The following is a 27,091-nucleotide window of genomic DNA, read 5'->3' as shown; positions in this document are numbered from 1 at the left end:
AAGTTTTCTTGAGTAAAGTTTTACGAGGAATCCGAGAACGACATTTGTTTTGTACGAGCAGACCTACCAACCATAATATTTTATGTAATAATCTTTTTCTAATTATTGTTTTTTCTTTTTCTTTTTTTAATTTTTTTTTTTCATATACAGGTCGAGTCACGAGAAACGGGTGTTTTTAGAACGTTCCTTGCTCTCCTCACAGAGTTTCATTTCCTTAAAAACATCCGTTTCCCGAGACTCACGCTTTATTTATATAAAAACGGATGATTTTAAGAAAAACAAAACTCGGAAAGAGCAAGGAACGTTCTAAAAACATCCGTTTCCCATGACTCACCCTGTACAATTAATTGTTATGTGATGTGCAAGTTAATCTACTCTTTCGAGGTTAAAATCTCCTTTTCAAAGTTATATAAATAATTATTCCCAATAAATCGAAACTGAATTGTTTAGTAATGTTGTTACGTCACTCTCTAACAAAAATTCTTTCTGTCTAATTCTGTTATGGATTAGGATTATCTAATAGCAAAAACCATGTACATCTAAAAGCAAGAATAGCTTTAAAGCTCCCAAAATGTATACTCGATTTATTTGCAAGGATCCCTAGCACAGTGGATTATTCACCACTACCGACAGACAAGGCCTGTTTGCTGTATTATCATTTCGTATTTTTTTATATGTTAATAATTTCGACATGGCAAGTAAGTATATACTAGCTGTACATACCCGGCGTTAATAATAAGTTAAATTAAAAATAAATAAATCAACTTTATATAATCTTTCTGAATAGAACAACTAAAACGATTCTATTACAACAAACAATTAATAACATCAAGCTAATTATCAGAATAGATTTTCTTTAATGTAATATGCAAATAAGCTTAGTCACCAAATGTATATTTCTTTTGAATAAATATTATATATATGTAAATATTAAGGGCCTGAAAAGGCCACAGGGAAGACAACCGAAGCAGCAAGACTAAAGTTGGCCTGCGGGACACTCATGTAGACAAATTTGAGCATATTTTATTGATTTAAAATTGTAGGTTCTTTTTTTTACCAATTGTAAAATGTTAACCATAGAATAGTATTATCATCTTCAAAAGGCTTACAATTATTGTTTTTACAAAGAAGTCACCACTTATCAAGATCCAGCGGCCACTCCTATAGAACCAAAGATATGTGCATTTCAATATTTAATTTGGCTACTAGTATATATATATATATATATATATATATATATATATATATATATATATATATATATATATATATATATAGTGTTATAATGGAATAATTCCAGAGGAAATCCGGGTATGAGAGCTCAATGTGGTAAACAGAGCAATAACATAAAAATATAACACGGAAATTACATAATTACATAAATAAATTATTGAAATAAATTATTGCATCGATAATTATGTAATTTCCGTGTTATATATATATATATATATATATATATATATATATATATATATATATATATATATATATATATATATATATATACCACCTTTTTTCCGGAAATTTTATAAGTTCAAAATCTCAGCGACTATTGATCAGAATTTAACAAATGAAGGCTCGTGGGAAAGGTAATGACCCGAATCGTGTAGTCGGCTACGTGATATTTGTTCTTAAAATCGCACATTGCTGGGATCATCCATCATCCAAAGCCTATTTTTGGCACTTTTTTACAGCCATAAAATGTTTCAATCATACTTATTTGTTTTCCTAGTTTTTGCATATGAATTACAAAATATCTGATATTTCCCCAAAACATCTGGCCTTGATTGAGGGGAAACTAAAACTTGCTGCTATGTTTTCAAATAACCTGAAATAGCAGCAGCCACATATTCCTCATATGTTTTATCTCCTCTTTTTGGTTTTCATACATAAAGTAAAATTAACAGTGTATAAGGATTGTTTGATATTGGAGATATTCATATTCATGCCCTATCTCCAAAAGTGGGGAGGTATAATACATGAGAAATATTTGGAATCAAGTCTCCCCTTGCTGATATTTCAGATCATTTGAAAACACAGCAGCAAGTTTTAGTCTCCCCTACATCAAGGCCAGAGGTTTTGGGGAGATAAAAGTCTACATAAGTCAGTTTTCAGTAACAAAATTCATTTATGAAACAGTGCCCCTTTTGTATATGTTTATTAAATTGTCAACAAATACACAGGGACCGACTTTATTATAATACTAGACTACCCGTGACCCGTTGGGTCAGTATGTTATATTAGCTATGGAATTCATGTATGAGCGTGACACTTGTGACGTAAAGGAAATAGTTATTTTTTTGACATAACAGAAACATTTCTATGAAAGTATATTAAAATGAAAAATCACGGACTGATCACTCAAACATGAAAAAAAAATCCTCCCTATTCGTGTAGAGTTACCTATTTTTCCGAATAATCGCTCAAAAATCGAAAATTAAACATCATTTTCCTACGAATCGAACGCTGACGAAAATCATTTAGCAGCAAAAATGCACATGAACCTACCGATGAGAAATATAAGAATGAAAAACCCATATTGAAATCCTTCAACCATGTTATAGAAACTTAAAATCTAAAAAACAAAATAATTAATAAAACTTGAAGCAAAAAAATAAAACCTAAATAAATAAAATAAAATAAAACTAATATTGAAACAGATTAGTAAATGTGTCAACAAATTCACCGTTCTCACACAACTATTTTGTATCTAGAAATGTAAACAAACAATAAAAAAGAAGGAAGGAAAAGGGACGGATATAGAGTAGTAGTAGTAGTAGTAGTAGTAGTAGTAGTCTTGGCTTTACTACAATTGTTCTTATGTTTGTCAACGGGTTAAAGTTGTTTAGTTGTAAGAAAATAGCGACAGCACAGTTGTAATAAAGAATAGTCGCAAAACACCCCCGCTCTTCCCATGTTAAATAATAATTTTGAAATAATAACGTTTATATTTCAGTGCGCAGGTCAAAATCTGCAAAAGAAGCGATTTGTGTTTATTTGATTATGTTGTTATGGGTTAATGTTTATGCGCGCATGCGCAATCGGATGTCGTAAACCAGAAAGTGGGTTACATCACTCGTTACAAGGTCATTTGAGTTTTGTAACTATATATATATATATGTATATATATATATTTATGTATGTATATATAATCATCCACATACAGTACTGTTTCGCTGTTTCACAGCTCATAAGTGCGGCTAGACAAGCAACTATCTCAAGCCAGGATCGAAACCCGACCGCCCAAATGACAGTCGGAGCTTCTAACCGTTGCGCTATTCGGCTGCTGCTATGCGGGCAGTGAATTAACATTGTCACAATACCAAAGCTCAATTTGTTTACATAAAGAGCATCGCTTCATACGCTAATGGTAATTTGTACATCACTTTCCAATATGCTCATCCACATACAGTACTGTTTCGCTGTTTCACAGCTCATCTGTGCGATATATATACATATACCTAGCTCTCTCTCTCTCTCTCTCTCTCTCTCTCTCTCTCTCTTTTTATATATATATATATATATATATATATATATATATATATATATATATATATATATATACTAGCAAAAGTACCCGTCGTAAACAGCCTACAGAAAATGGACTCTGATTTATGAAAGTATGATAGGTTATGAAAAGGAAGGGTTGTAAAGAGATAGCTTCGAATTTGGGGGTATCAAAACCAAGGCAAAATATGATGAAAGTAAAAATAAAATAGATAAACCCATAATTTATTATACCATACCTGTTCACACTGAAACACTTATCACAATATTCTGTGGATCTATATTAAAAAACCTTGTTAAACTTTGTGACATATTTCCATTCTATGGAGGTCAGGCGCGAACGCAGACCCCACAATTTTATTATACCATCCCTATTTAAGTTAAAACATACTTATCAAATTATTATTATGTACATCTATATCAAAAACACTTGTAAGCGTTTTTTTTTTCACTTTTAAATTTTTTATTTCCATACTTTGTGGACCAGGCGCAAACGCAGACCTCACAATTTTAATGAACCACCGTTCTGCCAGATCAAACATACCCATTCCTGTGTCTCGATACATCTTCTATCATTATATGTAATCAGTTTTTTAAAATGGCCAACATTATAGGAGCCTATTCGTGACCACACACACGCACACACACACACACACACACACACACACAACACACATTCAGCTTTATATATATATATATATATATATATATATATATATATATTATTTTTAAAATATAATATATATATATATATATATATATGTATGTATGTATATATTTGGCGCTACTGTATGTGTGTGTGTGTGTGTGTTTATTACAACCTCAAGTGTATTAACTTAATTCATTACAAATTGTTTCATATCGTCAGATGATTCAAGTTAAAATAAAAATAAAAAGGAAAAATATGGATTTTAGTGATTACATATGAATATCAAAATCCAATAGAAAGGAAGGAGGGGAGAAAAGGGTGGAAAAAGGAAAATATATATATATATATATATATATATATATATATATATATATAGTGGTGCCAAAAAGAAAGTCCGCGCTTGTAATTTTTTCAAAACCGCAAATTTAAGCTAAATTGAATGTAGCTCTTTAAAACACCTATACCTCATTTGATTCGCCTTTTATTCCTCTATAATTTTAACTGTTTGTATTTGACTTTTAATTGATATGTCCTAGTGTCCACGTCAATTAAAAAAAATAACTTAAAATTAGAAGCATGGGCGTGTTACTATGAAATCCGCCTCAATCATTCCTACACTCTTTACCTTGCATCCTCTGACGTTCACCAGCTATAAAGGCGTCTTTGAAAGAAAAGCGTTTCCCAGTTGATGAAGCCATGCTCGTCGTGATTGTCGGATAAACCTGAGGCATTCTACAAAAATGGTCTCAATATCTGCATTAAGCAATGAAAGAGATGCATAACTCTGTGCGGTTCCTATGTAGAGAAGGGCTGAGAACTCTGCCAAGTATCGTTGCGCTATTGTCATGAGAAGTGGGTCAGGGAAAATACTTATCAAACGCCTCTCGTATGTATGTGTGTGTGTATATATATATATATATATATATATTTCACCTCAAAAGAGGGAAACGCATCAATCGATAAAAAGCAATAGAAGATCCTACCTACCCGCCATTATTGTGTGTGTGTGTGCGCGCGCGTGTTTTAATGTCTTTGAAAGCGTGTTCTTTTATTTCAATTAAAATGTTCGGTAAAAATTCCGTACAGATTCCGAAGTCCGACATAAAGATTCATGAGTTTGACAAGATATGCCTGGAAAGGGTCGGAGGTTACATCGGCCGAAACGTTGTGAGAATAACACGCAAGATAAGAACGGTAGTCAGAATAACACAAATAATACAAAAAACTGTTCATGTTCCGAGGTTTTAAAATGTTTGGCTGTTGAAAGATTTGTCGCTAGTGTACTATAGGTAACTGAAAAAAAAAGATGAAAGAAAAAAATAATAATTAACACATAACTGTTACAAAATTAAAAAAAAAAAAAAGAAGATTTGTACCTGCCCACTTGTGCTTTAAAATCTTTTTATTTCAATCAAAAAGTTCGACCGGCCTGGGCAACAAAGTTAAAGCAAAAACCATATGTAGGGAGCGACCCCACATATAATACCATTGCTTTTGTAACAATCAGTTATTAGTCAATGTAGGGGCAACCCTTCATACCAATTGTCACTATCCAGCTCCCCTACTCCCCGGGGAGTTGGTCCCCCATTTCCCCTTCACTCCTCACATTAAAAATCGGCTTGTGCCTAATTTGCTCGGTGGGGGGAGCAAATAAATTCTTATTGGTCAATGTAGGGAAAACCCTTCATACCAATTGTCACTATCCAGCTCCCCTACTCCCCGGGGAGCTGGTCCCCATTTCCCCAATCTCTCCACATTAAAAAACGGCCTTGTGCCTAATTTGCTCAGTGGTGAGGCAAATAAATACAAACTCAGAATCCAAAATGTTTAACTCCATTTTGGTGAACACCTTTAAGTCTGATTAATTTTGCTTTGTCGTCATTTTCTTTTTTCAATTAGAAAAAATAAAATTCATTGTCTTTAGAACAATTAGTTGTTTATATATATATATATATATATATATATATATATATATATATATATATATATATATATATATATATATATATATATATATAATATAAAGCTGAACGTCTCAGTGTGTGTCTGGTCACGAATAGGCTCCTATATGGTTGACTATTATAGAAAACTGATCACATATAATGATAGAAGATGTATCGAGACACAGGAATGGGTATGTTTGATCTAGCATAATGATGATTCATTAAAATTATGGGGTCTGCGTACGCGCCTGGTCTACAAAGTATGGAAATAAACAATTTTGAAATCTAAAAAAAAACATTTACAAGTGTTTTTGATATAGATGTACATAATAATACTTTGATAAGTATGTTTCAACTTAAATAGGGATGGTATAATAAAATCGTGGGATCTGCGTTCGCGCCTGACCTCCATAAAATGGATATAGGCACAAACTTTAATAAGGACTTTCCATATCTATCTGCGTAAGTATACTTTGATAATTATGTTTCAGTTTGAAGAAATATGGTATAATAAAATTATGGAGTGTTCGTTCGCGCCTGACCTCCATAAAATGGAAATATGTTACAAAGTTTAACAAGGTTTTTTAATATAGATCCACAGAATATTGTGATAAGTGTTTCAGTGTGAACAGGTATGGTATAATAAATTATGGGGTTTATCTATTTTATTTTTACTTTCATCATATTTTGCTTTGTTTTTGATACCCCCAAATTCGAAGCTATCTCTTTACAACCCTTCCTTTTCATAACCTATCATACTTTCATAAATCAAAGTCCATTTTCTGTAGGCTGTTTTTGAACCCAGTCAACGACGGGTACTTTTGCTAGTATATATATATATATATATATATATATATATATATATATATATATATATATATATATATATATATATATATATATATATATATCCAAAAGGTGAAACACTAGTGTCTGTAGTTATTTAATAATAATTATAGTAAATAATTATGTCAGCCCCTTTAAGAAACTCGTTTGTTATCGTTGAGCAGGTTCAGTTGAAATAAAAGTCGGTCAATTTAGATCACATGAGCAGACCATCATATAATGATTAGATCACTCTGACAGACGTTAAAAACATTTAAAAATAAATGTTTAAATTTCAACAGTATTTCTCGCGGTTAACGGTGGCCGAATGGATTTGGTCCTTGCTAATGGAGTCAGAGAATGCTTCGTTGCTGGGTTCGAATCTGCCGACCGTTGTTAATCGTGAATCCTTGTACTAATGATTCCCGAAAGAATTAAACACTAGTTTCTGTATGTATATAATAATTATTATAGTAAATATGAAAATAAAGGTTAGCTAACTAGGTTTCGTTTCTCAAAGCTAAATCGAGGAAAATACGATTTAAAAAAAAAAAAAGTCATGAATATGGCGGGGGTAGGAAAAAACAGAAATAATATATATTGTAAAAGTCTGAGGACGCTACAGACGGCCCCAAAAAACGGTCGAGTAGCCGAAACAATAATGTAACTTAACAGAAAGATACGGTAATAAAAAATAAAACGCATATTTGCTCTACAACAGTATTGAGCACTTTTTTCAGTTTTTATTAATTACCATCTCCAATATAACTATATATATATATATATATATATAACTACTTCATTTACTCACATAAATTTAATATACGAAAGTATAGATTTATGCGTAAACTTTAAGTATTTACTTCAAAAGTGCTCAATACGTAGGTAGAGCGAGTTAGTAATTTATAAAATATTTATGGCGATTAAGCTACACTGAATATTCTGCAAAATTCATGCCCATTGGCTGATAGGAAGGGGCGCGGTAGATACTAGAAAGCTGATTGGCTAACTAGAAATCCTCAACATATATAAAAACAAAAAGCAACCACAGAATTCGCGCATAAGCCTGACGAATCCTACAGTGGATGAAACGCAGAATATTCAGTGTAGCTTAAGCGCCATATATATTTTATGAATTACTAGGAGGCTAGTCTCGAAAAGGAAGAAGCCAGTTATTGCTCTTTGTTTTATACTTGTTTCCGGTGGTCATTTGCGCATGTGTATATTTCCTTAGAAAGCGGAAGTGACGTCGTCCATGTGTGCGTTCGTGTGCGCGTGTGTGAGTACATATGTGTGTGTTAGCGTGTGTGTATATACCGTGAATGTGAGTGTATGCACGCGAACGTGAATATGTGTACATGTGTGGACGTGGGCGCGTATGTTTGTGTGCGCGTATGTATATGACATAGCTTGAAATGTGAATGTGTGTTTTTGTGTGAGACTTGAAAAAGGCTCGTACAAACTATACCGCACAATCGTCAAAAATTTCCATATTTTTTTTTTTTTTTTACAAGTAAGTCACCTCTTATCAAGACCTTAAGGCCACTTGAAGATAAGGGTGTACGGTAGTCACCGGGGCAACAGCGTAATAATAGTTAATGGTGGAAATAGGGTAGAAATCGGGTATGTAGCTGTCAATGCCGATAATTAACCAATCAGTAAAGTCGGATGCTATATCGGACACATTCTTTTTAAATATAAAACTTTTTAATTTAAATGGAAATTTGATCGTTTATCAAATGTTTGTGTTTTTATTGGGTCAATTTTCTCTTTCTATTTCACATTTGTTTTTGCGTTGTTTTCTTTTCTTTTCAGCTTCTTTATTAACTGCTAATGGTTGGAGCCTTGACGCCCAGTATGCCGAAAAGACGACCTTCATGATGACGCAGCTGCGATTGCTGCAAGACATTATTGCCCGATGCAATGAATTGCACGTCGATGCCACGGAATACGCATGCTTAAAGGCAATCACCCTCTTTCGGCCAGGTAAGATTTAACGATCACTTCAGCTCCCCCGCCCCTTTTCTTTTTTCTTTGGTTATTCCTCTTCTAAACGTCTCTGAAAACTAGCTTAGAGCTGAATCGGTTCTGATTAGATCATCCGAAGTTGAAAATAAATAACGTTGAAACAGATTATTAGTACTTTCAGTTTTTTACATACAGACATACATGAGGTGTATCAGAAGTTTTGTAGGAATTTTTGACACCCCTAACACGAAACTGCGAATAAAATATAAAAATCTCGTAATTTCTCTGTTAAAAGTGGGTTCTTTATTTTCTTTATGGATTATACTTCCAAAATAAACTATTAAAGTTGTTTTAAAAGTAATAGAAATATTTTTTTTAAACGGTAATGAATCTTTCGAACACAATATTTTTCAATTTTTAAACTTTAAACATCTATCAAAATGTTTCTATTGTCTCTATTTTTACGATATTTTCAGGGTCAATGTGAAATTTTATGCTCTTTCCAATAAACCGAATATAATATTTTAGACAAACGTTTTTTTTTTAATTCACGCCCCCCCCCATTTTCAAGTGTCTATTAAAAAGTAAATAATTAATTTACTCACCGAAAAGTAAATAATTAATTTACTCACAAATTGAAGAGAAAAGGTCAATAAATAATATATTCAAATTTAAAAAAAAAACGTAGTGTTTTTTAGAATTTTACCTGTAAAGTTTGAAGTTTAAAACCTTTTTTTTTAAACCCACGTTATTTTTTTTTTTTGTGTTTTTTTTTAATGGAACCTTGGTCCTTGCTCCTTTAATTGAAAAAAAATAGGACTTGAATTACATTTTTCGATGAGTTATAAGCTTGGAAAGACAGGGGGTCGAATAATTCACGCCTCCCATTTTGAAATGTCTATTAAAAAGTAAATAATTAATTTATATACCAAAGTCTTATAAATCACAAATTGAAGAGAAAAGGTCAATAAATAATATATTCAAATTTAAAACAAAAGAAGTACTGTTTTTTAGAAATTTACCTGTAAAGTCCGAAGTTTAAAAGCTTTTTAAAAAAAAAAACACGTTGTTTTTTTTTGTTTGTTTTTTAATGAAACCTAGGTCCTTGCTCCTTTAATTGAAAAAAAAAATTAGGGCTTGAATTACATTTTTCGAGGAGTTATAAGCTTGGAAAGATGGGGTGGAATTATTCACTATTTTCACGAAATTTCTGACCACCTAGACATACACGTGTGTGTGTGTGTGTGTGTGTGTGTGTGTGTGTAAAAAACTGAAAGTACTAATAATCTGTTTCCACGTTACTAATTTTAATATATATATATATATATATATATATATATATATATATATATATTATTATTATATATATATTTTAATATATATATATTCCAGATTGAAAATATTCAAAAAGATTAGAATCATTGAATTCCGACAAGAGTCGTTGATAGTGCTCAATAAAAGAGAGCAAATTTATAATTTTTATTTCCTTTAATGTAAATATTGTCATATCCTGCTACGATGTGCTGACCGTTTTGATCATTATTGATCTTGTCACTTATCAGGCAAAAAGAAATTTTGAAAATTAAAAAAATGTTGAAAAACTTTTTATAATTTTAGATGAGAAAATATTTTACCATTTTTAGCGTGTGGCATGATTTTGAAGGTCTTATCATATATATATATATATATATATATATATATATATATATATATATATATATATATATATATATATATATACAACGAATTTTATCATTTCTGCATAGATAGATAGAGTCAAAAGAAGACTTCTAGAATCAGCACTTATTTCAAATACTAGCACCATCGCGCAAAGAAAACGTTTCTACAATTTAGGCCCCATTATATGAAATCTAATAATCAAAGAACAAAATAAGAATACAGATCCTGGGTAATTCAATCTATATGTCCTTAACCGTCTCTCCTTAAATAATTTAAACAAAATGAACAAGATTAGGAAGCAGTGGCGGCTCGTGCATGGAGCTGTGGGACTGCAGCACCCCCAAGTTATTTCTACACAATATTAATGATAAAATTAAAAATAATACGTTTGTTTTATTATTATTATTATTATTATTATTATTATTATTATTATTATTATTTCTATGTGTACATTATAAAATCATTAAGTTTAATGTCGGTATCTCCAAATTCATATAAAAACAAAAATAAAACTTGCTTGGAGCTGTGAAATTCACAGTTACACTTTCTTAATGGAATTCTCTTATGCGCATGCGCGCTTTAGACAGCTGATGAAAGCCACTTGAGGAACTGTCGCTTGTCGTAGCTCCACGTCGTGAAATTCGTTGTTTGCTTAGAGTGTGCGCCTGTATAGATATGATAACATTGTTGAAAAAAAAAAAAAAGCAAAAAGGAGATTTATATACAATTTTTTTTTATTATTATTAAAATCTGCATATAACATGTTCTTGTACATAAAATATTGTGCTTTGTCTTTTCTTTTTTTAGATGCGCACACTTTTAGCGTTGCGATTTAATTCGGTAGCAGACAGAAATATATAAAGTGCAGAAACTGTTTGTTTTTTTATTAAAAGTATTCGGGGATTTAGCAGTGAAGCTAAGAAGCGACCAAGGGTAAAAATCAAATATACAATAAATAAATCTTACCATAAAAATAAAGTTAATTTTCCATCTCCCTGCCTTTTTGTTTGTTTGTTTTAAGTAGTTTTAAATTTTATTTATTTTGCAGCAACTAAACTTTACAAAAACAAAACAAAACAAAAAAAAACTGTTTACATTTTTCCTAGAAGCAAACAAGCGAAGAAACAGTTTATGTTGAAAATACATTTTAGTTAGAAATCTTTTTAACTTGTATGTTTTAGATATAAAAAAATAGCATTTATTTGCCTCCAACGAGGACAATGTTAGAAGTTTTACACTTTGAAAAATGGACACAAGGTTTTTTTTTAATTAAAATGTGTTTGTAAGTAAAAAAAAACAAAACAAAACAAAAAAGAACAGTTTTTATAATTATGCATTTTTAAACTTTACATTGAATTTGTTAGTAGATGGGGCAGATAATACGCATTAAAAAAAAGAAATGAGAAATCCTTCTGGACTGAGACAATTTTAATTTTTTGTTCTCTTTGGGGAGAAAGCTACATTAAAATTCGATGTTTTATAATGCTTATATATGACATCCTATTTTCATATAATACATCTCCACTTTATGTCGATCTTTACCGGCATGGGAAGGTCAGTAAATAGCCAAGTCTGTTTGTTCTTTTTTATATAAAAAGTTGTTAAAAGATTTCTAAATAAAATTTTGTATCTTTAAATATTTTTGTTTGTTCACTATTTAAAAATGTAAAAAAATTTATTTGTATTTTATTTACAAATACGTTTTGTTATAAATACATTTTTAAAAATAAATTTTGTAAATAAAACTGTTATTAAATAAAACGCTATTTTCAAATAGTAAACTCCTAAATTAACCCTCGTAGTCCCTTTCAAAGTTTTTCTTTTTTGTTTTTATAAAAAAAATAAGTTATTTTTGAAAATGTTTTTCGTTTGTTTGCAAAAAAAAAAAGAAAGAACAAAAAACGCAAACTTTTATTTAATCTGAAAATGTATATATTATTTTTATTATTCTGTAAAGTGTACATAATTTTAAAAAATATTTTTAATAAAAAAGTTTTTGCGTATTATCCATTTCTGATTGATTATTTGTCTTTGTTATATATTTGAATATTTATTTGAATGTTTGTTTATTATTTGATTAAATATTTATTTATATATTCGAATTTCTTTTACACGATATTAAAAAAAACGTAAAATTTTTGAAGCAGAGCAGCACTCCCACTAATCTCAGGCACGAGCCGCCTCTGTTAGGAAGAAAAAAAAAGTGCTTGTACATAAGTATTTAAATAACGTTTTTAAAAGTGTGTATATATATGCATTGAATAATCCAATCTTCCCACACGCACATTTATAGTTTCAGCCCAGAATAGGAAGGATTTTAATATTGTTTCCTTTTTCACTCGTATATGGTCTATGATCGTTTTCTTCTGCATTTTTCCTATTGAAATCCTGATGATGTCCCCCTGCAATAGCGACGAAACATTGATTACCATTTCATAAATTCTTCGGTTTTCCTTCTGAAACAACATAACGTCACCCATCGCTGTTATTTTTATTTTTACTTATATATATATATATATATATATATATATATAAAACTTTATTCGATTGGCAAAATTTTAGAATAATTATAAAGAAGTGAACCATCGCGTAAATTCAATCAACTAAAAAATGGAAAACGGGGTGAGGAAAAGAAAAAAAATATAATGGGGCAAGTTATATGTACAATTCAATAAAATAAATAAGTCGATTAAAAACAAGATCGTTAAAATACACCCGAGGGCGAAGCGCTTTTCGTTCAGACTAACATTTTCAAGGGTCATAAGTCTGAAAATTATTATTTTTTTTGTAGAATATTTGGTCGTGGTATGGAATAAGAGCGGAGAGGAGGTTAAGAGAAAAAAAAAAAAAAAAAAAAAAAAAACCTGACTACCCTGACTATTATTTGGGTAGTCAGTTTTTTTTGTTTTGTTTTGTTTTTTTTTTTTCTCTTAACCTCCTCTCCGATCTTATTCCATACCACTACCAAATATTCTACAAAAAAAAAATAATTTTCAGACTTATGACCCTTGAAAATGTTAGTCTGAACGAAAAGCGCTTTGGGTGTATTTTAACGATCGTTTTTAATCGACTTATTTATTTTATTGAATTGTACATATAACTTGCCCCATTAATTTTTTTTCTTTTCCTCACCCCGTTTTCCATTTTTTAGTTGATTGAATATATATATAACTACTTAATTTACTCACATAAAATTAATATACGAAAGTATAGATTTATGCGTAAACTTTAAGTATTTACTTCAAAAGTGCTCAATACGTAGGGAGAGCTAGTTAGTAATTTATAAAATATATATGGCGATTAAGCTACACTGAATATTCGGCGTTTCATCCACTCTAGGATTCCTCAGGCTTATGCGCATAAGCCTGAGGAGTCCTAGAGTGGATGAAACGCCGAATATTCAGTGTAGCTTAATCGCCATGTATATTTTATAAATTAATATATATATATATATATATATATATATATATATATATATATATATATATATATAATAAATGTTTACAAGTAAGATGTTTGACTTGCTTGTTATTTCATCAAATACTTCTGCATGCAAAATCCGATCCCGCATTTTGCTAATTCCTACCCTCTGATGAGAAGGAAAGTATTTTTTCGAAACTCCGCGGATTAAGGACTATCCATTTATCTAATGTTTCCTTTTCAGATTAAATATGTTTTTAACTCATTTCAAAGTGTTTTTTTAACATATTTTATTAACTGTTTGTTTATATATATATATATATATATATATATATATATATATATATATATATTATTATTATTATTATTATTATTATTATTATTATTACTACTACTACTACTAATAGTAATAAAAAAAAAACGATTTGATTTGGGAATCTTAAGTGGGACGACCCCTGGTGTGTTAGCAGTATTATGATGAAATAGAACCCTAGCTAGCATTAAGCGTAGACCAATCAAAGGTACAGTGACGAGGATGACCATAGACCCCTCTTCCCCAATTTTTTGATTGGCCTTGTGCCTAATTTTTGTTTTGTCAACTTGACAGAATAAAAAAAATATATAAATCTAAAGGCAGTAACACCCAGATGTATAAATAAAGCAACACTCTAGAGTCCGATAACAAAAGTTTCGTTAATCTATTTATTTATCTTTTTAATCTATTTTTTTAAAAAATCTATTTTAGCTATTTAAGAATTAAAATATTTGATGTTTGTTGTCAGTTCCAATGTCCATTGCATTCTTAGTAAAGTTGATCATCTTGTCGGATACGATCCTAATATTAAGCATTTAATTATATAAGCTTAAGGGATTCTGTTGTAGGCGTTATTATATTCGATCCATGCTATAGCTATTTTATTGTTTCCTGTTTTTTTACTCCCCATAGAATCTTTATACCAGATCATATTATTATTAGTATTAGTATTAGTATTATTATTTACTCACTAGTTTTCACACAACCTATCATCAAATATTTCTCTTTTTCGAGCACAACTAATGGTGTTCCTTGGAGTCTGAGTGACAAGTTTCCCCAGATTTCCAGTACTCTCCACCTCTTTTGATCCTATTTGCAAATTAACTTGCTTTGTCAGAACAACCGTTTCCCATCGATTTCTCGCTGGTAGCGACCATTGGTCTTCATTGGAATTTGAGTGGCAATAAGCCTCGCCAAAGTACCAGTCCTCTTCGCACTCATGCAGTGAAAGTCTGGTTAGTGCTTTCTCTCCTTGGTCTTTCCATCCTCTTTGACCCTTCGACTATTTGGTGCGGTGCCAGTTTTCTTTTTGGGTGGGGAAGGTTATTATTCCTACTAATAACATTACTACTACCATTATACCATACCATAATAATATTACTACTACTACCACTATTTCATAATAATATTACTATCGTCTTATCACTATTATTATTACCCTTCTTCTTATTATTATTAGTAGTAGTATTACTTATTACCATAATTATTATTACCATTTATTTCTATTATTATTACTTTTTTTTTACTTGGTGTCACCACTTATGAAGGCCGGAAGGCCACTCGAGGATAAGCGTTAATGAATGTAAGGTGGTAGTGGAGTAATCTTTAATGATGTAAATTGAGTTGAATTTGATTATTTTTGAGGACGACTTAACAGGAACATGTTTACATTAGATTTGAAGTCCACTATGTTGTATTTCGCCGAGGAGCATGCCAGTAGAACAGTGTTCCAAAGGCGGACAGATCTGGAAAGATGCTACTACTACTACTACTACTACTACTATTGTTATTGTTGATGATGTTATTAGTTGTTTTTATTATTATCATTATATTATTACGCTTATCGCTCCGTCCGTTATCATGCTGTGCATCCCTAAAAAAGGAAAGTGGAATATTCCAAATACAAGAAAATATATATATATTATAATAAAAAAAAAATTGGTGTCGCTGTTGAGGCAAAGCTAATAAAAACGATTCGTCTTCCTTGGCCTTTTGGCTAAGATCAAAGTGTAGTATCTTTTCTTCAGGTGCTACATTTCAATTTCTTCTCTCTCAGTGGAAGAGAAATCCTTTACAATTAAGACAATTTTTTCTCCGCGTTAAAAAACGACCCTGGTGTCTAAATCTGTCCCGTCGGGAGGCATTGTGAATAGGTACTATGTTTAATGTAACAAAGTTAAAAAAGTAACTGAAGAAAGTTATTTCTGATTTAATTACAAAATGCCCTGGAAGTGTCACTTCTGATTAATTATAAAATGCCCTGGAAAATGTCTGTTCTGATTTTTTTTTTGTTTGTTTACTTGCCTCCCAACAAGGGCGGAACTGGACATGAGGTCGGTTAAAAATTTAGGGTAAAACCAGCTCCCCAAAAGGGGCATTCTGGTCAATAACAAAAATAAAAATTGTATCAGTAATGAAGGATTTCTCCTGCATTAACCAAGACCAAAATCGGGGGATTTAAGTCACTGGAATGCTGAAACTGATACTACACTCAGAAATTCATGTTGAAACAATAGTTGCCTAATCCCTAACCGTGTTAATGTATTACTTTTGAAAAGCTGCTGAAACAGTTTATGATTTAAACATTACTTTATTTCAAGTATATTTTAAGCAGTGTGTTACGGGATATGAAGTCAGTCCCGAAAATTACTCAAACCGTTTACGATTTAAACATTACTTTATTTCATGTATATTTTTAAAGTGGGGTGGGGGATATTAAATCAGTTTCGAAAATGGGTGAAACCGTTTACGCATTACACATTACTTTATGTAATGTATATTTTTAATATTGGGGTGGGAAATATGAAGTCGGTTCCGGAAATGGCTGCAACGATTTACATTTTGGACATTACTTTATTTAATGCATATTTTTAACAGTAGGATGGGAGATACGAAGTCAGTCCCGGAAATGGCTGAAAAGGTTTACGATTTATACATTACTTTATTTCACGTATATTTTCAACAATGGGGTGAGGATTATAAGTCAGTTCCAGAAATGGCTGAAACAGTTTACTATTTAGACATTACATTATTTCATGTATATTTTTAGCAGTGGGTGGGGATATAAAGTCAGTTTCGGAAATGGCTGAAACAGTTTACTATTAAAACATTACTTTATTTCATGTATATTTTCAACAGTGGGGTGACAGACATGAAGTTAGTCCTGGGATTGAATGAGATGTGCAAATATATACTATCAGAAAGCGTCGCCCAGTATTGAATGAGATAGGTGGAAAACATATAGTAGCAAAATACCCAGCATCGCCCAGGATCGAATGAGATAGGTGAACGATATATATAAGCAGAATATGCGGCGTCATCCGGGATTGGATAAGATAGGTGAAACATATATACTATGAGAATACCCAGAATTGATTGATTTGTTTGTAATGAAATAATCAGCCCAGGCAATATATCAAAGTTATTATTTAAGTAAGGGGGTGCGACATAGTGGGTTAAAGTTATGAAAGTTATTGCCGAAATTAGTAACATATCCAAGAATTATGAAAAATGATGAAATGGGAGTTACTTGATTGGTGTGTTTGTAATGATATAATAAGCCCAGACAATATATCAAATATATTATATAAGTAGGAGGGAGAGGCATAATGGGGGTTTTGATTATAAAAATTATTGTCGAAATTAGTAACATATCCAGGATTATGAACAAAGATTAAATGTGAGTCAATCGATTGTGTGTTTATAATAAAATAATCAGCCCAGGAAATATATCAAAGTAATTATGTTAGTAAGAGAGGATGATAAGGATGGTTTAAATTATGAAAAATAATTGTCGAAATTCGTAACATATCCAAGAATTATGAAAAATGATATGTTATTTAATGCATCAGTGTGTTTGCAATGAAATAATCAGAGCAAACAATATATCAAAGTTATTATTTTAGTAAGTGGGTCGATGATGTGGGTTAAAATGATGAAAAATGATTGTCGACATTAGTAGCATATCCAAGAATTATGAAAAATGACGAAATGTGAGTTAATTGATTGGTGTGTTAGAAATGAAATAATCATCCCAGATAATATATCAAAGTTATTATTTTCGTAGTGGGGGGTTGATAATGTGGGTTAAAAATATTAAAAATAATTGTCGAAATGAGTAACATATCCAAGAATTAAGAAAAATGATGAAGTGTGAGTTAATTGATAGTTGTGTTTTTTGTGAAATAATCAGCCCAGACAATATATCAAAGTAATTTTTTTAGTAAGAGAGGGCGACGAGGATGGTTTAAATTATAAAAAATTATTGTCAAAATTAGTAACATATCCAACAATTACGAAAAATGATGAAATGTGATTTAATTGTTTGGTGTGTTTATAATAAAATAATTAGCCTAGACAATATATCAAAGTTATTATATAAATAAAGGGGAAGGTGATAAGGAGGGCTTAAATTATGAAAAATTATTGTCGAAATTAGTAACATATCCAAGAGTTACGAAAAAAATGATGAAATATTAGTTAATGGATTGGTGTGTTTGTAAGGAAATAATCAGCCTAGACAATATATCAAAGTTATTATTTAGTAAAGAGGGAAGGGCGGAAATGTGGGTTAAAATTATGAAAAATGATTATCGAAATAAGTAACATATCCAAGAATTATAAAAAATGATTGAATGTGATTTCATGCATTAGTGTGTTTGTAATGAAATAATAAGTCCAGACAATATTTGTAAGTTATTATTCTATTAAGGAGGGGGCGATAATGTGGATATAAATTATGAAAAATGATTGTCGAAATTAGTAACATACCCAAGAATTATGAAAAATGATGAAATGGAGGTTAATTGATTAGTGTGTTTGTAATGAAATAATCAGCCCAGCAAATGTATAAAAATCATTATTTTAGTAAGGTTGGGTGACAACGTTGGTTTAAATTATAAAAAAAAAAAAATATTGTCGAAATTAGTAACATATCCAAGAATTACGAAAAATGATGAAATGTGAGTTGATTGATGTGTGTGTTTGTAATGAAATAATCAGCCTATATGTGTGTGTGTAATGAAATAATCAGCCTATATCAAAGTTATTATTTTAGTAAGGTGTGCGATATGGTGAGTTTAAATGATGAAAAATTGTCAAAATTAGTACCATATCCAAGAATTATTAAAAATGATGAAATGTGGGTTAATTGATAGTTGTGTTGTTTTATGAAATAATCAGCTGATACAATATATCAAATTTAATATTTTAGTAAAGTGTGGGGGCGATAATGTGGCTTGAATTTATGAAAAATTATTGTCAAACATAGTAACATATTCAATAATTATGAAAAATGATAAAATGTGAGCTAATTGACCGGTGTGTTTGTAATGAAATAATCAGCCCAGGAAATATATCAAAGTTATTATTTTAGTAAGGGGGCAGTACAGTTTTAATAAAAAAAGTAGAATAATATGATTGTGCCTCCATTGATGCTGAACAAAACGCCCACAGCATGCCCAGCAACAATATATTACATATGAAAAATGCTGCTGTGGAATTTCCATAGGTCCCGCTAGTTATTATTATTCCCATAAAAACATGTGCGTCTTTGATAATCATGCTTGTTTTCCGATTGTAAAAGAAAACTAAACAAATTAGTGTTTATTCTCTATAGTACCATAATCAATTTCCTCATGATAAGGATGTGACAAAAGGCCAAGTTGTCAGCCTTCTCATCTTCCGAAACATTCCAGACACTTTATGGATCTCTCCCTTAATGATCAATTCTTATCTACAGAACATTTCTTCCGGCATCAGATAAGTTCCACGGACGCACGTGTTCGTAAATCTCATTCTGTATAATTCAATTTTTAAAATTTTTTTAACCATTTTGTATCTCACTCGAAATATAAATATCCAATTAATATACATGGTTGTCGTTCCCTTTCTTTTAAAGCTGTCACCCAATTCACTGTTCAGCAGTTATCTTTGCATAAATTTCGCCCCCCCCCTCTCTCTATTCATCTATATTTCTCTCTCCCTCTCTCGTGCAAGAACTAAAGTTTCTTTTGAAGGCAACAGTCAAAAGATATTGACAACAATAGATTTTGTCTTTTTCTTTTTACAGAAGTCCGTGGCTTGCGAGATTCAAAGCAGGTCGACCGACTGCAGGACCAAGCGCAATTGATGTTGAGTGATTACACGTCCAGGCAATATTCAACCATGCAGCCTCGTTTTGGAAAACTTCTCTTGCTCTTACCAAGCATTCGGATGATCAACCCTCGATCAATCGAGGAGCTTTTCTTTCGTCGAATGATCGGTAACATCCCCATCGAAAGGCTCCTCTGCGACATGTTTAAATCAAGTTAACTCCCTTTAATCCCGCTTATGCTCAGCGTTTGCAAGGGAGGAGGAAGTTTCATTCAACAGGAATTAAAATAAACAGTACTGGTGCAGATAGAATAGTGGATTTTGAAACAAACGCATTTCAGGTGTAAACATTATTACACATTCACGTGTTATGTTAAAATTAGTATAAATTCCAAAAATTACGAAAATAAATGATCCAGTAGATGTGCTAGATGTATTTAAAAAACAAAAAACTCATTCATGATTACATTCTAAGATTTTATGCTGAAAAATAACGGATCTTTAATTTAAGTCAAGGGAGATAAGTCAGTTTGTCATATTGAATTGATCGAATACCTCTTCCATACAATAAAACTCGATAATTCAATAAATTCTATTTTTACTTGTAATTATTTTTCTATTGGATCATTTTTCGTAATTTTTTGAATTTATACTAATTTCAACATGACATGTATCTAATAATGTTTTCATCTGAAATCTGTTGGTTTAAAAAAATCACTAATCTACAAAATCACCTTATTTGGACTATTATTCTCATCTTCAATGTTATTGTCACAATGTCTCGGCCGATGTAACCTCCAACCTTCTCTAGGTGCATCTTTTGCAATCTCAGGAATCTATAACAAATTTCAAATGGAACCCTTTATTTAATCTATACAAGGGAGGGGTAGCTTGATCTCATTCTGTCAGCCATGACCGGGTAAATATCTTAAATAATTTGTAATTGTATTCTTGGTATTACCTGTACTGAGGATTGAACCTTCAACTTCTAGAAGAGTACCATGGATAAAAGTGCTAAGGCATAGTCAGTTGTAAGTGACAGCCTTCTGGAGGTTGAAGGTTCAATCCTCAGTACGGGCGATACTAAGAATATGATTATGCATTACTTAAGACTTTTACCCAGTCATGATGTAACGTTGTCTGTGGACCAACGCAGGTTGTGTCCAGTTTCAATCGCAAAGGTTGGTTGGTTGTTTTTGTTTTACGGCATATTTAATGCCGAATCCAAAGATTTTGAAGAAAAATTTTTTAGAATACATTTATTGTTTTCAAGTCGGTTTCTATTTAACCCATAGTTGGGACCCTAACAGGTACTACCACTCCGGATCAGAGTGGCCCTGGGAGCAATGGCAATTAAAGGGTGGCTCCACACTTCCCAAGGCCTGCAAGCTGGGGCCTCATCACTGGATATAGTTTAAGGTCATATCCAGGACCTCAACCGCAAAGGAGATGAAAACAAAGAATAGGAAATAACCCCAACTTGCTTGTTCTTTGTAGCAACAATGTTTATTTCCTCATTCTCTTTTTACCGTTGTGACGTCCGTCATGTGATCATTCTCTTTCTCTTTTTTCATAATATTTTTTTCTTTCCCAGTGACGTCATTTCGCATGCATTTACATACGCACATGCATGCTAAGTTACAATGATTGACGAAACCAGAGCAAGCTACCCTCACGGATCATATAAAGGGTTTGATTTAAAATTCCATACAGGTTTCCCAGTTCTACAAGATGCAGCTGAAGAAGGTTGAAATTATAATTCCACAAAAAATTTGTGTACTTACTTGTTAGGTTAAAAAAAGGCTATACACTAAAATTTACTTAAATTCATGCAATATTTAGTTTCATATGAATCAAATGAAATCATCGCAAGCAAATTCTGGAGTATATTTTTAACATGAGAAGGCTGGAGGAGCTTTGTTCACTTTTACAGTTTGCATATCTGAAAAACAGATACTACATTTTGATCTTGACAAAAAGGCCAAGAGGAAATTCGACAATCAAATTTGTTTTTGCTTATTTTTTTACAACAAAATATTGGATGAATTTGCATAATTCTTGGTGTACTACTTTTCTTTTTAACCTAACAAGTAAGTACAGAAGCATTTTTTTTGCTATATTGTTTGTCTTTTTATGAGCATTTCATTTTTTTTTAATTTCTTAAAGATGCTACATTAGCAACCATAAATTACAAATCTTCACTTTTTCTCAAGACAAAACGGACCAAATCTTCTGTTTTTTTCTTTCTGTACTTTCATATATATATGAAAGCTAGAAAAAACAGCCAAAAGTTTATTCAAATCTTATTATAAATGTATTTCAACCCAATAGGGCCTTATCAAATGAATAGTTGTTCAAGGTCTGTTGCTCAACTGAGAAACTTTTTATTTTTGCTTTGCTATGCATTGAGCTCTCTTACTTAAGATTTCCTACAAAAATTGTTTTACTGACACAACATTCCATATATAATATATATGAGAGGGAGAGATAGTGCAATACAGCGAAATACTGTCTGTGGATGCCATATATAATTAGTAATAGTTAGGGCTATGACAACAGCATATTCTTTCCATTGTTTTGACTCTCGAGTATATATTAGACACAGTTAATCAACCGAGAACCACATCACTCTATATAACAGTATATAAGATATCAACAGATACACACTCGAGAGTCAAAACAATGAAAAGAATATGCTGTTGTCTTAGCCCTAGTAATAGTAGACATCTAAACATGATTAGTTTTAAAACTCCCAAAATTCATACTAGAATTTATCACATCTACCTGTAGTGCAAAGGATAAAGGCATTGTTTAACTGAAGATTGAATCCTTACTACAAGTTATAATAATTAAGAATAGCATAATTAACATTCTGCCTGGTCATGGCTGATGCAGCGAGAACAATCTACCCTTAACCTTGTATTAGATAAAAATTTCAGTCCAAAATTCTGTATAGGTTCCCCAGTCTGACACAAAGATTCCCAAGTTTTGTAGGAGGTCCGAGGTGACATTGGCCGAAACAGTGAAAATAGCAAACCAAAATGAAAATAGTAATCCGACAATTACAAGGATTTTAGAATATATCGCTTCTAATCTGGACCATTTTTGTTTTTGAATCTCTATTGTAAAAGGAAGTATGTGTTTCTTTTTTTGTATTGTTTATTTAATGTAACAACTTTTTTTTTTGCCGATTTTTCTGCACTGTCTACTTGTTATGCACCTACAGACACATCCCCACTTGTTGATATTTTGTTGATGACAATGGTAAAAAAAAAATGTGTACATCTTTGTTTATTTAAAAAAAATATTTCATTATTTATTTTATTTGAAATTTGAACTACGTTGTGAATCCTTTTTTTTTTTAAATATTTAAAAAACTGATCAGTATTTATTTTGCTTAAAAGTGGTTCATTTTAAAGTTTTACTGTCATTTTTTTTAACCAATTTTTATAAAAGTAATAAAATTATTTAAAACAAAAAAAAAACGAAGTGATTGTTTGACTTTTTGTGGATGAACATTATTTGTATTGTTTTCATTTGCAGTATTATCTTTACCATTGTGATGGCTTATATCCTGTAAATCTAATATATAAAATTATTTTGCTGTATTTTAAAATTTAGACCTAAATAGCATTTCAGCTGACGTTTAAAACTTCAATTCTGATAAGACAATTTTCAGTGCTTTTCCACAATTTGAAACAAGTCAACATTTGTGAAACTAATCCTCAAATTAAGGTTAACCTATATATATATATATATATATATATATATATATATATATACACACACATACATATACTAGCAGGAAGACTCGATGTTGCCCAGGAAAGAATGAAGAGTAATAAATGTTTCAACCTTCCATATTTTGTCATCAAAATCAGTAAAATTACCCTTTTTTCAATCGTCCCCGCATTTACTTAGTCCCCAATCCATTGTAGTCTACATTGCACTGTAGAGAACCTACTGTTGATTTTATAAAATTTTTATATAATTTATTGTATTAAAATTCAAAATGCAAACATCGAGTATCATGTTTAGATGGTGTTCTAAACAGAAATGTTCATTTTGAACGCGCCTCTTTCATATCAAAGAGCCTACTCCTGATTTTACATGCCAAACTTTTCTGCTTGTGCGGTAATAAAACTTGAAATCCACTTGTGATGTTAGGCTGTATAAGGTGTTAAGCTTAGTCCAAATCGCCTGTTCCTTCTTTCATCAGATTTTTTTATTATTATTATCAATTATCAATACTCATCAAAGACATTCGGATACAAAACCTATCTAAGAACATTGCCAGATACATTACATTCACGTGAAATTTAAAAAAAAAAAAAAAAAAAAAAAAATCAACCCAGCTCTTTTTTTTTTCTACTTGGGTATCGCCACTTATCAAGGCTCGAAGGCCACTCGAGGATAAGGGTTAATGAATGTAAGGTGGTAGTGTAGTAATCGTTAATAGTATAAAATTTTATTATTCATGGGGACAGCTCAACAAGAACTTGTTTACATTGGATTTTAAGGTTACCATGTTGTATTCAACAGGGAAGCAGGCAACCAAACTGTGTTCCACAGGCAGGCAGTTCTGGGAAAGAAACTTTGTTCATGGAATCTGCGTTTAGATTTCGGCAAAGTTAGGGAGTAGGGGAAAATCACATATAGTGGTTGTAACTAGTCAAGTGTTTTTTCGTTTAAGAGTTCATAGGGAATGAACACACACAAACAGACAAAGTTCCTTTTATCTAATAGAAGAGATATACCTCAATAGTATATATTTTTTATAATCATAAGCGTACGTGGGTATAATTTATTTGGAGCACCATTTAAACAGTAAAATAAAATAGAAAAAAAAATGAAGTGCTTCCAAAACGAAAACAAACAGACAGATGTATTTAAAAACAAAAACAAACAAAAAAAAAAACAATATTTGACAAGTACATAAGTACATATATATATTTTTTTTAATTAATTATTTGCAATTGGGTAGACAGTAAAAATAAAAAAAAAACCAAAACAAAAATAGTTCAGTGTAAAAAAAACCCCACTAAATTGAGAGACAAACAATACCCGATTAAGTTAGAGCATGACAGAAAGTATTTATTTTTTTTTCAATTGTACAATGATATAGTAGCATCCAGTGGTGACTAAGCGCCGTCAGAAAACACAAGGCGGGCAGACAGGAGAAGATGGGCGTGAAGGTGGGCAACAAACCTCAGCAGCAGCAGCAGCTGAGGAGGAAAAGGTAGAGGAGAAAGAAGAGAAAAAAAAAAAACAGAAGGCAAAGGCTATACAAAGAGAACAATCAAGAAGCTAGCAGAGTTCTTCATCGGAAGCCTGGCCATTATCGGTATTGCGCGTGAGCATGTAATTGTCCATGTCAATGGTGCGGCAGTTGTTGATAGCGTAACGAAGCTTCTCGGCTAAAGCTTCTCGGCAAGAGTAGGTAGGCAGTCGTAACTGGAAAAAGCAAGTCTGGGAAGTTGGAAGACTGTCTGGACCCTGCAAGGACAAAACGAGAAATGTTAAATGATGGGAAAATAGATTTGCATACTTGAAAGAGCTTGTTTCGTTCGAAATAGGAGAGAAATGTTTCGAAACACTGCTTATTGAAAAGAGAGCTTCACTAGTGGAGCTCTATTTAAGAGCTAGTTTAACCCTGGTAAGAAATTTACCAACTGCTTCGTGTTTTTCCATTTTCTAGTTTAATTAAAGAAGGTTACCATCGTTCCACACTTACTTCGGTCATCCTATGTGGTTTTATTATTGACCCCACTATCACTCATACCTCCTCTTTCAAATAACACAAATCACACCTCCACACTCAAACACCATGACTCACACTACTGTCTACACACCACCCACACCTCCATGGGCAAGCGACACTGCCCACACCTCCATGAGCAAGCAACACCCCACCTCCCATTGACAGTGAACACTATCCACACCTCCCATCACATTATACCCCACCCAAAAATAAAACTATAATTTAAATAAATTTTTCTCTTAATTCACCTTTTAACATTTATTTTAATTTAATAAGTGCAAAACTGGTCAGAGCTTGGAACTTATTAAATTTCTACATTTATCAAATGAAAAAAAAAAATCTAATTCCACGTCTTAATTAACTAAATCAGTTTTTGTAACAGCAATGTTTTTACGTACCCGGTCCGAATTCATAATTTGGAACCTTTGTGAAATGTCTGCAGAATTGGCTGGCAAGCGAGTACGACCAGATACAAAACGAAGAAACTGGATCCTTTCTTCGTTCGCAAAAGATTCCAGCACTTCCCAGAACCACAACACGACAGGACTATTTTCTTCAATCCCACGATACCTACAAGAAAATAAAAAACTCTTTGAAACAAAAAACAAACAAAGAAAGCATTTGCATGACTCTACAAACAAGGATCAAAATGTAGTATCTGTTCTGTTCTCAGAAGCAGAGAAATGAGCCTCCATTGTGACAATTTTTATTTTTGCCTCGCCCACAGTGCACACCCCCCCGCCCCCACTTTTTAGGAGTTAGATATAAAAAAATGATTGTGTTTAACTTTTCCCTTACAAGTAAATAGGAATTCTAATGCTGATTAACAGAAAGTTTTAGATGCATTACTAACCAGCTTAGCATTACCATTGTCAACCAACATAAGACTCTATAAGGCACATGTATACAACATAATACTGTATGAAAGTGAAACCTTCCCAGCGAGGATTGAGGACATGTGTTGCATGAAGAGAAATATGATAACACGATAGATCTGTTATGTAATCACTGTGGTCAGTTGTTGTCTTTGTCCAGTCTAGATAATTTTAACATGTACTTTTAGCGTTGGCACACACTAACAGTGAAGTAAAAATCACAACACAGTTGATCTACAAAAATATATTATTGTTTATATTTCCCTGACAGTCAGCTTGTTTGCGACAAATTGTTATTCTTGTTTTGATGTTTACTGAAATGCACGGTGGTGCATG

The 27,091-nt window shown here is 31.6% G+C and overlaps 2 protein-coding genes across 5 annotated transcripts in view; one reads left to right on the top strand and one right to left on the bottom strand.

Moving 5' to 3' along the window:
• The window catches only part of LOC145248255 (nuclear receptor subfamily 2 group E member 1-like), a 109,294-nt gene extending 88,177 nt beyond the window's left edge, over window positions 1-21,117 (top strand). Inside the window, exons 6-7 of the mRNA XM_080110130.1 lie at window positions 8,740-8,910; window positions 20,097-21,117. Coding sequence (XP_079966256.1) covers window positions 8,740-8,910; window positions 20,097-20,338 — 413 coding nt within the window. The 3' untranslated portion in view covers window positions 20,339-21,117. The remainder of the gene's footprint in view (window positions 1-8,739; window positions 8,911-20,096) is intronic.
• Window positions 21,118-25,187: 4,070 nt separating this feature from the next.
• The window catches only part of LOC145248252 (putative E3 ubiquitin-protein ligase HERC1), a 335,131-nt gene continuing 333,227 nt past the window's right edge, over window positions 25,188-27,091 (bottom strand). For all 4 annotated transcript variants that reach the window (XM_080110122.1, XM_080110124.1, XM_080110123.1 and 1 more), the window contains 2 exons: window positions 26,279-26,450; window positions 25,188-25,615 (listed from right to left, as the gene is read on the bottom strand). In XM_080110122.1, coding sequence (XP_079966248.1) covers window positions 25,427-25,615; window positions 26,279-26,450 — 361 coding nt within the window. In that variant the 3' untranslated portion in view covers window positions 25,188-25,426. The remainder of the gene's footprint in view (window positions 25,616-26,278; window positions 26,451-27,091) is intronic.

The sequence above is a fragment of the Euprymna scolopes genome, chromosome 26 (genome assembly GCF_053919585.1).
Source record: "Euprymna scolopes isolate OS-2025 chromosome 26, ASM5391958v1, whole genome shotgun sequence".
In the NCBI taxonomy this organism is placed as follows: Eukaryota; Metazoa; Mollusca; class Cephalopoda; order Sepiida; family Sepiolidae; genus Euprymna; species Euprymna scolopes.
This window is presented reverse-complemented; position numbering and strand designations above follow the sequence as displayed.